The 11,911-nt window shown below is 50.3% G+C and overlaps 1 protein-coding gene across 1 annotated transcript; it reads left to right on the forward strand.

The window, feature by feature from the left end:
• The first annotated feature begins 9,392 nt into the window (after positions 1 to 9,392).
• On the forward strand, positions 9,393 to 10,715 carry LOC129832792 (uncharacterized). Its single transcript, XM_055896792.1, has one exon. It carries the CDS (start codon positions 9,393 to 9,395, stop codon positions 10,713 to 10,715), a length of 1,323 nt encoding a protein of 440 aa, XP_055752767.1.
• The last annotated feature ends 1,196 nt before the right edge of the window (positions 10,716 to 11,911 follow it).

Genomic DNA, 11,911 nt, shown 5'->3' on the forward strand with positions numbered 1-11,911 from the left:
TTGCTTTATCCTATCCTAGGTATTCTGATCCCGAATTCTTGGAAATACACAGAGAGAAGGCGGATAATAGTTATGATAATCGCCTTCCTACAGTATGTCAAGGTCCCGTTTTAAAATTCAGATGACAGATTATATTCACCTCCTCTCCCCCGTCCCTTATTTTTCCTGTTTTATTTATTTGTTCATTCATTTTTATGTTGGCGAGCTGGACACACAATGGTGTCATTCATGCCTCTGATTCTGCCTTCCCAAGAGCCCCAGACCCTCCTGGCCCCCGAGGGCCTCTCATCCACCCACACCAAGCTCAGCCCAGCACCCAGAGGAGGCCAGCCAGGCCAGGGATGCTGCCTGGGGGGCAGAGACATGAACAGTTTTTCCTGGGAAAGAATGCACCAGACTACCTATTAACAGACATACATGAGACAGGCCTCGCTATAGGATGTTAACAGGCAGGGAGGGACAGCAATACAAGGTTCCCAGAGACCCACATACCCCACAGACACAATCCCATGGATATGACCATCTGATATGTGTGTTTCTTCAACAGTCGTGAGCATGATGGAATCGATGCTCTGACCATTACTCATCCCTACATGATAACTTGAGTTATAAAGTGTCACTTTTGATAAACAATAAAATATCTGCTAGAATTGAAGCAGTGTATGGAGTTGTAAGCTATCCAAAAGTACATAGCCAGATTGCAGTCTAAATGTGAGAGCAGGTGCAGGAGTGTGGGAGTGTTACCAGCAGCTGAGCATTATCTCCCTATTGTCATATAAACATGTATCAGACCAGAAATGAGCATTTTCATCCAAATACTGTATATCAGAATAATGAAGAAGTTAAGTTACTAACAATAAACCCACTCCAAGGTTAGGTGAAAGTGTTTGCTCTATTCATGGAAGAATAACACTTTTGCTGGTTTCAAACACCTTTAGGTCAACATTATTCAACATGGGTTGAGATGAAGAACCGTCTCCGGAACTCACTGCGTAGTTGGGCCTCCTAGCTCAGAAAGAAGGCTTTATTTTTTGCCCGATCTTCAGAAATGCAATATAACAAATTAGTATAATTATGCTCCATATTGGAGATTGACTAAACAATGTGGCCTGTGGGGCAGGTGGAGGCAGGGTAGGAAGCAGGCAGCGTGGGTATTTGCTGACGGGAATAACTAATTCATTGGCTACTTTCCGTTATTTCTCAGAGGACATTCTTGTATCTATGACATTATGGCTAATCAAATAAGCCCACTGGAATGCCAGTTTTTCCTCTCAAAATGTGATTCTCCTCCTAATGTGAAAATTATCATCCACCACATCACCAACCTCCACCCACCCACCAACTCCACTGGGTCATGTTCATTAGGGCACGCAACGGAATACTTTTTAAAACCTTTTGCAAGGAATGAAAATTAAAATTCGATTTCTTAGTCCAGGTAGTCCCTTCCTGTTTCAGTACTCTTCTTTCCGTTTGTTGCCTAATGAACATGACCCAGTAAACTGGAATCCACCACTTCTCCCCTTGTCTCAGAGGATCGCTGGAGCACAGTGGAGCTCCTTACTCCTCCTCTTCCTCTTCCTCACCTCGTCCAGACCCCACCTTGTGGAGAACAGAGGGAGTGGTGGAGGGGAGCGGCGGGAGGTGGAAGAGGACCATTTGATCTCTAGCTTGGGCCAACGACAAAAGAATTTGGCCCAGATCCGATTGAGTTGTCTGGCTGTGCCATCGGGCTGAATGCTAATGCTAATTTAGCGCTATTGTTTTCACTGAACACAACAGGCTCCAGCTGTAGATACACTGAAACACATGGAGTGCACTGGGGAGGACAGATCCATCACCCAGTCCACACTGAGACAGATGTCCTCCATTTTGACACATTTATGGAGGAAATATGTTAAAAAGGAACGGCACAAAACAAATCCATGTCAATAATATATTTCCGCGCTTGACGTTTGGGCTTTGGAACATCTGAGAAAAACTAGAAGAAGCAGAAAAGGGGGGTTCTTTCCAAGCCCCAAACCACAACTATGCATTTTTGACCGCAGTTTGCCTGAACATGTTTTCAGGGCTGTGATCCACTATTATATATGCGATGGTGACAGTAATGAAAGAGTTCTGTACTAGTGGGGTCAAAACGAGGTGCGGAGTGACAAAGAGAAATAAAAAATGGCTGTGGACAAGAGAGCCATAATTCTATCGACAAATCAGCAAAACAAGGAGAACATACAAAGAGGATACATTCTAGGTGAGTTTGAGCAACATGTAACAGTAACATGACGTAACAGTATCCATGTGAGTCACAGAAGGACTCACACCGCAGGTGTGAATATATTAACTGGGTCATGTTCATTAGGGTACGCTGCGGAATACTTTTTAAAACCTTTTGGAATGGAATGAAAATGAAAATGAGATTGTTTAGTTCAAGTAGTCCCTTCCTGTTTCAGTACTTTTCTTTCCGTTTGGTGCCGAATGAACATGACCAAGTAAACTGGAATCCCCCACTTCTCCCCTTGTCTCAGAGGTTTGCTGGAGCACAGTGGAGCTCCTTCCTCCTCCTCCTCCTCTTCCTCACCTCGTCCGGACCCCACCCCGTGGAGAGCAGAGGGAGCGGTGGAGGGGAGCGGCGGGAGGTGGAAGAGGACCATTTGATCTGTAGCTCCTCCAGGGAGCACCAGGGCCTACTCATCATCTATATCCTGTTTGGGAAGGCTGACGTTTGAAACCCATCTGTTGCCGGGTCCCAGTGGTACAATCACATCAGAGAGATGGGGAGAGAGTTAGAGAAATGGAGGGGGAGGGAGGGGGAGAGAGAAAAGGAGAGGGACGGATGGAGGAAAGAGAGATAGAATCACTCAGGACACCACCAAATCTCAAATAAATGCAATTTTCCTGAACATGTACGAGTGCAGCCAAAGAGAATTTGGACATATGAACACATGCTTAAGCTCTCAGACACTTCCAACACGTGTCTGTCCACCCACACACAGTCTGATAGCATGTTCATGTTGTAGAGGAGCATCTGGTCCATCTTCTTTACTAAAAGCAAAGCCAGGAGTCAATTTATAAATCAAAACAATTGTGTAGCATCTATAAGATGACAGGCAAGTATGAGGAAGTTTTAAGTGAAGGAAAAATGATTGCGGCAAATTCAATTATGGCAATAACGTACTAAATCCCTTATATTGATAACAGTGGAGGCTGCTAAGGGGAGAACTGCTCGTAAAAATGGCCGGAACGGAGACAATGGAATGGCATCAAACACCTGGAAACCATGGGAACCATGTGTTTGATGTATTTGATACCACTCCACTGATTCCGGTCCAGTCATTACCACGAGCCCGTCCTCCCCAATGAGGTGCCACCAACCTCCTGTGATTGATGATAAATCATGTCTCTTTTGGCAGAAACAGATGTTTCAAAACCAAAAATAAACAACTTTATGGTCATTGGATCTCAAGGAGGGCTCACGTCAACTAACAGCAATGACGCAAAATAAAAATCCCCAAAACCTAAAACTGTTTGACCATTTTTATTTTTAGCACAAACCAGATTAGGCGTAAATTGAGTTAACATACGTGTGGGCCGCATTGGCCGGTGTCGTGGCTGCAATACGCGACACCAGGACGTCAATATTCTACCATCTGTTAGTCAGAGCTAGAGGAATGTGAGATCAGGATGTTGGTTGGTAGGCTGGATTCTGTTTATAGGTGGTAAAGTGGGGACCATATCCTTCTCCCAGCTGCCAAGGCTGGAAAAAAACATCACAAATTGATAACGGCCTGATGTAATGTCTTACTCTGATAACGGCCTGATGTAATGTCTTACTCTGATAACGGCCTGATGTAATGTCTTACTCTGATAACGGCCTGATGTAATGTCTTACTCTGATAATGGCCTGATGTAATGTCTTACTCTGATAACGGCCTGATGTAATGTCTTACTCTGATAATGGCCTGATGCAATGTCTTACTCTGATAACGGCCTGATGTAATGTCTTACTCTGATAACGGCCTGATGTAATGTCTTACTCTGATAATGGCCTGATGTAATGTCTTACTCTGATAGTGGCCTGATGTAATGTCTTACTCTGATAACGGCCTGATGTAATGTCTTACTCTGATAACGGCCTGATGTAATGTCTTACTCTGATAACGGCCTGATGTAATGTCTTACTCTGATAACGGCCTGATGTAATGTCCTACTCTAAAGTATAGAAACAATGGGTGGTCGCCTGCACTCTCGTATAGTCTTTAATAATATCAAATAATGTTGGTCACAGGTGCGTAGGTTTGAAAAAGTAGGATCATGGAAAGGACAGGACTGACGAAAATGTGGAAAAATCCAAAACAGAGGCTCACATGCAAAAATAGAGATGATTTATTATGTCATGATATCCATAAAGTGCAGGGTGCAATAAAGTGCATAAATATTACATTGAAAATTCACAACCTGAAACAGTTTGTGTGTGGGTATGTATCCTCTCCATGATGATACTCTACAGTGTACCACCAACTAACCTTTCCACTGATGACATCTAATGGAACATATTGTACATGTGTAACGGGTGACGCTCTCCTCATCCTCGGATGAGGTGAGGAGAGAAGGATCCTCAGACCAAAACGCAGGCTTTGGGAAATAAGCCATCTTTATTAAACAACGATGATGGCAAACACGAAACGAAACAAAACACTTTCAAACTACAAAATAACAAAACGACGTTGACGAAACCTGAACATAAACTTACATAACTAAACATAAACTTACGTACAGGAAACAGACGACATCGAAACGAAAACGAAACAAACAAACGCTACAGTCCAGTGTGGTACGAACAAACATACTGACACAGGAGACAATCACCCACAAACAAACAGTGAGAATGCCCTACCTAAATATGACTCTTAATTAGAGGCAAACGCAAACCACCTGCCTCTAATCAAGAGCCATACCAGGCAAACCAAAACCAACATAGAAACAGATAACATAGAATGCCCACCCAACCTCACGTCCTGACCAACTAACACACAAAAACTAACATAAATAGGTCAGGAACGTGACAGTACCCCCCCCACAAGGTGCGAACTCCGGACGCACCAGCACAAAGTCTAGGGGAGGGTCTGGGTGGGCATCTAACCACGGTGGTGGCTCAGGCTCCGGGCGCGGTTCCCACCCCACCATAATCCATCCTAACTTCCTCCCTCCAAGAATGTCCACCCTCTTTTTTCCCCCACACAATTCTCTTAATAATATATTTAATAAGGATAACACCGGGACAGAGAGATAAATCAAGACAGAGGGATAGATAAGACTATAGAGGTAGATAAAGATAGAGAGGGAGATCAGGATAGAGGGGCAACTCCGGACTGAAAGGCAGCTCCGGACAGAGAGACAGCTCTGGACTGATGGGCAGTTCTGGGTATCTAGCCTTTTCAGGCTGAAGGGCAGCCCATGGCTGACTGACGACTCTCGATGCTCATGGCTGGCTGACGGCTCTCGACGCTCATGGCAGGCTGACGGCTCTCGACGCTCATGGCAGGCTGACGGCTCTCGACGCTCATGGCAGGCTGACGGCTCTCGACGCTCATGGCAGGCTGACGGCTCTCGACGCTCATGGCAGGCTGACGGCTCTCGACGCTCATGGCAGGCTGACGGCTCTCGACGCTCATGGCGCTCTGACGGCTCTGGCTGCTCATGGCGCTCTGACGGCTCTGGCTGCTCATGGCGCTCTGACGGCTCTGGCTGCTCATGGCGCTCTGACGGCTCTGGCTGCTCATGGCGCTCTGACGGCTCTGGCTGCTCATGGCGCTCTGACGGCTCTGGCTGCTCATGGCTCGCTGGCGGCTCTGGCAGATCCTGTCTGGTTGGCGGCTCTGGCAGATCCTGTCTGGTTGGCGGCTCTGGCAGATCCTGTCTGGTTGGCGGCTCTGGCAGATCCTGTCTGGTTGGCGGCTCTGGCAGATCCTGTCTGGTTGGCGGCTCTGGCAGATCCTGTCTGGTTGGCGGCTCTGGCAGATCCTGTCTGGCTGACGGCTCTAGCGGCTCCTGTCTGGCTGACGGCTCTAGCGGCTCCTGTCTGGCTGACGGCTCTAGCGGCTCCTGTCTGGCTGACGGCTCTGTAGGCTCATGGCAGACGGGCGGCTTTGCAGGCTCATGGCAGACGGGCGGCTTTGCAGGCTCCTGGCAGACGGATGGCTCAGACGGCGCTGGGGAGACGGATGGCTCAGATGGCGCTGGGGAGACGGATGGCTCAGATGGCGTTGGGGAGACGGATGGCTCAGATGGCGCTGGGGAGACGGATGGCTCTGGCCGGATATGGCGCACTGTAGACCTGGTGCGTGGTGCCGGAACTGGAGGCACCGTGCTAATGACAAGCACCTTCCTACTAGTGCGGGGAGCAGGGACAGGGCACACTGTATTCTCAAAGCCTACTCTATCCCTGATGCGTGGTACCGGCACTGGTGACGCCGGGCTGAGGACAAGCACATCAGGATTAGTAGGGGGAGAATATACAGTGTGTACAGGGCTCTGGAGACGCACTGGTAGCTTAGTGCGTGGACCCGGAACTGGAGGCACCGGGCTAGATACACGCACTACAGGGAGAGTGCGTGGAGGAGGAACAGGGCTCAGGATATGCACTGGTAGCCTAGTGCGTAGTGTATACACTGTAGGTACTAGGCTGGGGCGGGGAGGTGGTGCCGGAAATACCGGACCGTGGAGGCGTACTGGCACTCTTGAGCATTGAGCTTGCCCAACCTTACCTGGTTGAATGCTCCCGGTTGCCCGACCAGTGCGGGGAGGTGGAATAACCCGCACCGGGCTATGTAGGCGAACCGGGGAAACCATGCGTAAGGCCGGTGCCATGTATGCCGGCCCGAGGAGACGCACTGGAGACCAGACGCGTTGAGCCGGCCTCATGACACCTGGCTCAATACCCAATCTAGCCCTACCAGTGCGGGGAGGTGGAATAACCCGCACTGGGCTATGCACTCGTACAGGAGACACCGTGCGCTCTACTGCGTAACACGGCGCCTGCCCGTACTCCCGCTCTCCACGGTAAGCCTGGGAAGTGGGCGCAGGTCTCCTACCTGCCCTTGGCCCACTATCTCCTAGCCCCCCCCCAAGAAATTTTTGGGAATTACTTACGGGCTTTTTCGGCTTCCGTGCCAGACGCGTTCCCTCATAGCTCCGGTTCCTCTCCCAGGTAGCCTCTGCTCTCCTCAATGCCTCCACCTGTTCCCATGGGAGGCGATCCCTCCCAGCCAGGATCTCCTCCCAAGTGTAGCAACCCTTTCCATCCAAAACATCGTCCCATGTCCATTGCTCCTTTCTCTCCTGTCCCTTACTCCGTTTCGTTTTCCCTTGCCGCTTGGTCTTAGCGTGTTGGTGGGTGATTCTGTAACGGGTGACGCTCTCCTCATCCTCGGATGAGGTGAGGAGAGAAGGATCCTCAGACCAAAACGCAGGCTTTGGGAAATAAGCCATCTTTATTAAACAACGATGATGGCAAACACGAAACGAAACAAAACACTTTCAAACTACAAAATAACAAAACGACGTTGACGAAACCTGAACATAAACTTACATAACTAAACATAAACTTACGTACAGGAAACAGACGACATCGAAACGAAAACGAAACAAACAAACGCTACAGTCCAGTGTGGTACGAACAAACATACTGACACAGGAGACAATCACCCACAAACAAACAGTGAGAATGCCCTACCTAAATATGACTCTTAATTAGAGGCAAACGCAAACCACCTGCCTCTAATCAAGAGCCATACCAGGCAAACCAAAACCAACATAGAAACAGATAACATAGAATGCCCACCCAACCTCACGTCCTGACCAACTAACACACAAAAACTAACATAAATAGGTCAGGAACGTGACAACATGTTAAGCTTTTCTCCGTCATCCAAATGTAAATATGGAATCTTCAGGGAATGCATGTGTGACGTACATTCAATAAAGATTCCATATTGAATTTGGGAAGAACATATAAGAAAAGCATCAGAATTTAAGCACTACAGTATTTTATAACATATCCTTACCAAGTGTTAGTGCATCAACCAGGGGTATTTCCTATGGTACTCACTAATCAAAAGTACTTGCCAAACGGTGCCACAATCACAGATAAAACACTCAGCCACAAGCCCAGTCTTGGCCATCCAAGGTATAAGTCTTTCCATTACAGAAAATGAAACATAAAGACAGAATCAATCAATATAAAACTATTTACCTCACTCTCTCTTTCTGCCTGACATTATGAAATGGGGGAGCGGGAACAGATTTATGCCAGTCTCGTGGAATAAAAAGTTTTCGCCAAAAAGAGTAGGAGATTTTCAAGACCGATTTTCTGTGCTGTAGAGTGTGTGTGTGTGTGTGTGTGTGTGTGTGTGTGTGTGTGTGTGTGTGTGTGTGTGTGTGTGTGTGTGTGTGTGTGTGTGTGTGTGTGTGTGTGTGTGTGTGTGTGTGTGCGAAGGGAGGGTCCCTAAGGAAGTAATTAGTGCTGTGTTAGATGAGTGGCTAATAAAACACACTACTGGGCTACATGTTAGCTACCCTGAGCCTGGAGAGTGACGAGGCCAGGGGACCTGGAGTAATGAATATATGAGAATGTGGAGGTGAGGAGGTGAGGTGAGGTATATGTGTGTGTGTGTGTGTGTGTGTGTGTGTGGGTGCGTGTGCGTGTGCGTGTGCGTGTGCGCGCGCGCGTGCACGCGTGCGCGCGTGCGTGCGTGCGTGTGTGCGTGTGTGTGTGTGTGTGTGTGTGCGCGTGTGCGCGTGTGCGCGTGTGCGCGTGTGTGCGTGCGTGCGTGTGTGTGTGTAAGAGTGCAGGGTTGGGGTAGTGTGAGGCCAAACAGGGTCGGGGCAAAGCAGATACACAGTAGCAGCAGCTGAACCAGAGGCAGCACGCTAAGGGTGTCAACTTCACTAAGGCCTAAGCACTGTTCAATCTCATCTTTGACCTCTTGCTTATTATCAGCCTCCACCTTCTTCCAGACTTCATCAGATGTGATCTGAGCTCATAGCACACGGACACCTTCACAAAGAAAAACAACCGCACCATAGAATGACCAATAACTGGACTCACACAGGTCACAAAGTGAAGGTTTCACAGGACACAAAGGGTTGACGTCCATTGTTTCCTGTATCTGCAAAAAGCCTCAGAAAATGACAGGGTCATATTAGTACATGTTAAATATAGTGACATTTAACCATTGTAGTTATATGTCACCTAAGCTGATATATCATCATGTTTCTGAGATGTCTGCTTAAAAACGTATTCTTCTCACTCTGACCTCGTTCACTTCCATCTCAGACACCAAGGGTAAAGATTAGGGAGATTCCAGTAGACACATAGTACTAAAACGGGTGGGAACTCTATGCCCCAACCAGGGAGCCCACTCCACCCTTGCCCCGGTCCCTTGCCCCAAGCAGGGAGCCCACTCCGTCCTCGCACCGGTCCCATGCCCCAACCAGGGAGCCCAGTCCGCCCTCGCCCCGGTCCCTTGCCCCAACCAGGGAGCCCACTCCGTCCTCGCACCGGTCCCATGCCCCAACCAGGGAGCCCAGTCCACACTCGCCCCTGTCCCATGCCCAACCAGGGAGCCCACTCCACACTCGCCCCTGTCCCATGCCCAACCAGGGAGCCCACTCCACACTCGCCCCGGTCCCATGCCCGACCAGGGAGCCCAGTCCACACTCGCCCCTGTCCCATGCCCAACCAGGGAGCCCAGTCCGCCCTCGCCCCGGTCCCTTGTCCCAACCAGGGAGCCCAGTCCACACTCGCCCCTGTCCCATGCCCAACCAGGGAGCCCACTCCACACTCGCCCCGGTCCCTTGCCCCAACCAGGGAGCCCACTCCACACTCGCCCCTGTCCCATGCCCAACCAGGGAGCCCACTCCACACTCGCCCCTGTCCCATGCCCAACCAGGGAGCCCACTCCACACTCGCCCCGGTCCCATGCCCGACCAGGGAGCCCACTCCACACTCGCCCCGGTCCCATGCCCAACCAGGGAGCCCAGTCCGCCCTCGCCCCGGTCCCATGCCCAACCAGGGAGCCCACTCCACACTCGCCCCGGTCCCATGCCCAACCAGGGAGCCCAGTCCGCCCTCGCCCCGGTCCCATGCCCAACCAGGGAGCCCACTCCACACTCGCCCCGGTCCCATGCCCAACCAGGGAGCCCACTCCACACTCGCCCCGGTCCCATGCCCAACCAGGGAGCCCAGTCCGCCCTCGCCCCGGTCCCATGCCCAACCAGGGAGCCCACTCCACACTCGCCCCGGTCCCATGCCCAACCAGGGAGCCCAGTCCGCCCTCGCCCCGGTCCCATGCCCAACCAGGGAGCCCAGTCCGCCCTCGCCCCGGTCCCATGCCCAACTAGGGAGCCCACTCCACACTCGCCCCGGTCCCATGCCCAACCAGGGAGCCCAGTCCGCCCTCGCCCCGGTCCCTTGTCCCAACCAGGGAGCCCACTCTACACTCGCCCCGGTCCCATGCCCGACCAGGGAGCCCACTCCACACTCGCCCCGGTCCCATGCCCAACCAGGGAGCCCAGTCCGCCCTCGCCCCGGTCCCATGCCCAACCAGGGAGCCCACTCCACACTCGCCCCAGTCCCATGCCCAACCAGGGAGCCCAGTCCGCCCTCGCCCCGGTCCCATGCCCAACCAGGGAGCCCAGTCCGCCCTCTCCCTGATCTCTGAAAAAAATGTCTCCAACACTGCAGCCACAGAGGATCAGAGAAACCACCTCCTCTTGCGGTGAGGATAGAAACCACCACCTCTTGTGGTGAGGAGAGAGCAGCGTTAGATTAGGTTTCAACCCAGGGTACAGCTCTGCCAAAGACCAGCCATGTAGACACAACAAACCCAGGCTGTTTAGGGAACAAAGTCCAGGGAACACCACTTCAAACCCCACTAAGAGAGAGGGGGGTAAAGAATAGAGAGAGGGGGAGAAGGGTGTGGAGGGGGAAGAGAGAGAGAGAGGAGAGAGAGGAGAGAGAGAGAGAGAGCTAGCCGAGAAAATAAGATGGGATGGATAAACTAAGAGAGAGAAATAGAGGGGGGAGAGAGAGGGGTTAGAAAGAGAATGTGAGGGAATAGAGAGAGAGAGAGAGAGAGAGATAGAAAGAGGAGAGAGGGGGTGGTTATAGATAAGTGGAAGCATGTTGACTAGCTGCAGACATGAGGTACTTCTGTACATTTCACTGCCCAATTCATCCCCATGCACTGCAATAATCTGTTGAAAGCTTGGTCTCCCCACACATTGTCTGATTATGCCTATAGGATTGGGACCCTCCATCAATGGCCTAATGCATGGTTACATTTCCCAAAAAGCAAGCTTTTTAGACCAGTTTCCCAGACGCAGAATGTCCTTTACTAAACAGCACTTTCACTTCTCAAAGGATTTTCCATTGATCATGATTTTAAATCCAGGACTATGAATCATTTGAGTACAGGAAACTGTCCCTAAGAGTTCGCCTGAGGGTGTTAAGCTGTGAGCAATGGAAGTAAGAACCTGGCTTGTAAGCTTGCTTGCAGCACAGCTGTCTAAGGCATTGCATCTCAGTGCTCAAGGCGTCACTATAGACCCTGGTTCGATCCCGGGCAGTATCGTGATCGGGAGTCCCATAGGGGTGCGCACAATTGGCCCAGCATCGTCCGGATTGGGGAGGGTTTGGCCGGGGTAGGCCGTCATTGTAAAATAAGAATTTGTTCTTAACTGACTTGCCTGGTTAAATAAAGGTTACATAAATAAAAACATTTAAAACAATTATGCAGGTCAATAACTAGCTCTGCTAACGAAACTACTGTATGAGGTGAATTAATGAAAACATTCTGATAGATGGTTTCCCTGTAAACATAGCTCATATAACACATACTTTAAACTCATTATCAGC

The sequence above is a fragment of the Salvelinus fontinalis genome, chromosome 34, assembly GCF_029448725.1.
Source record: "Salvelinus fontinalis isolate EN_2023a chromosome 34, ASM2944872v1, whole genome shotgun sequence".
In the NCBI taxonomy this organism is placed as follows: domain Eukaryota; kingdom Metazoa; phylum Chordata; class Actinopteri; order Salmoniformes; family Salmonidae; genus Salvelinus; species Salvelinus fontinalis.

Excerpts from the sequence above, each read along its gene's own strand:
- LOC129832792 (XM_055896792.1), top strand. The coding sequence starts at position 9,393 with ATGCCCCAACCAGGGAGCCCACTCCACCCTTGCCCCGGTCCCTTGCCC.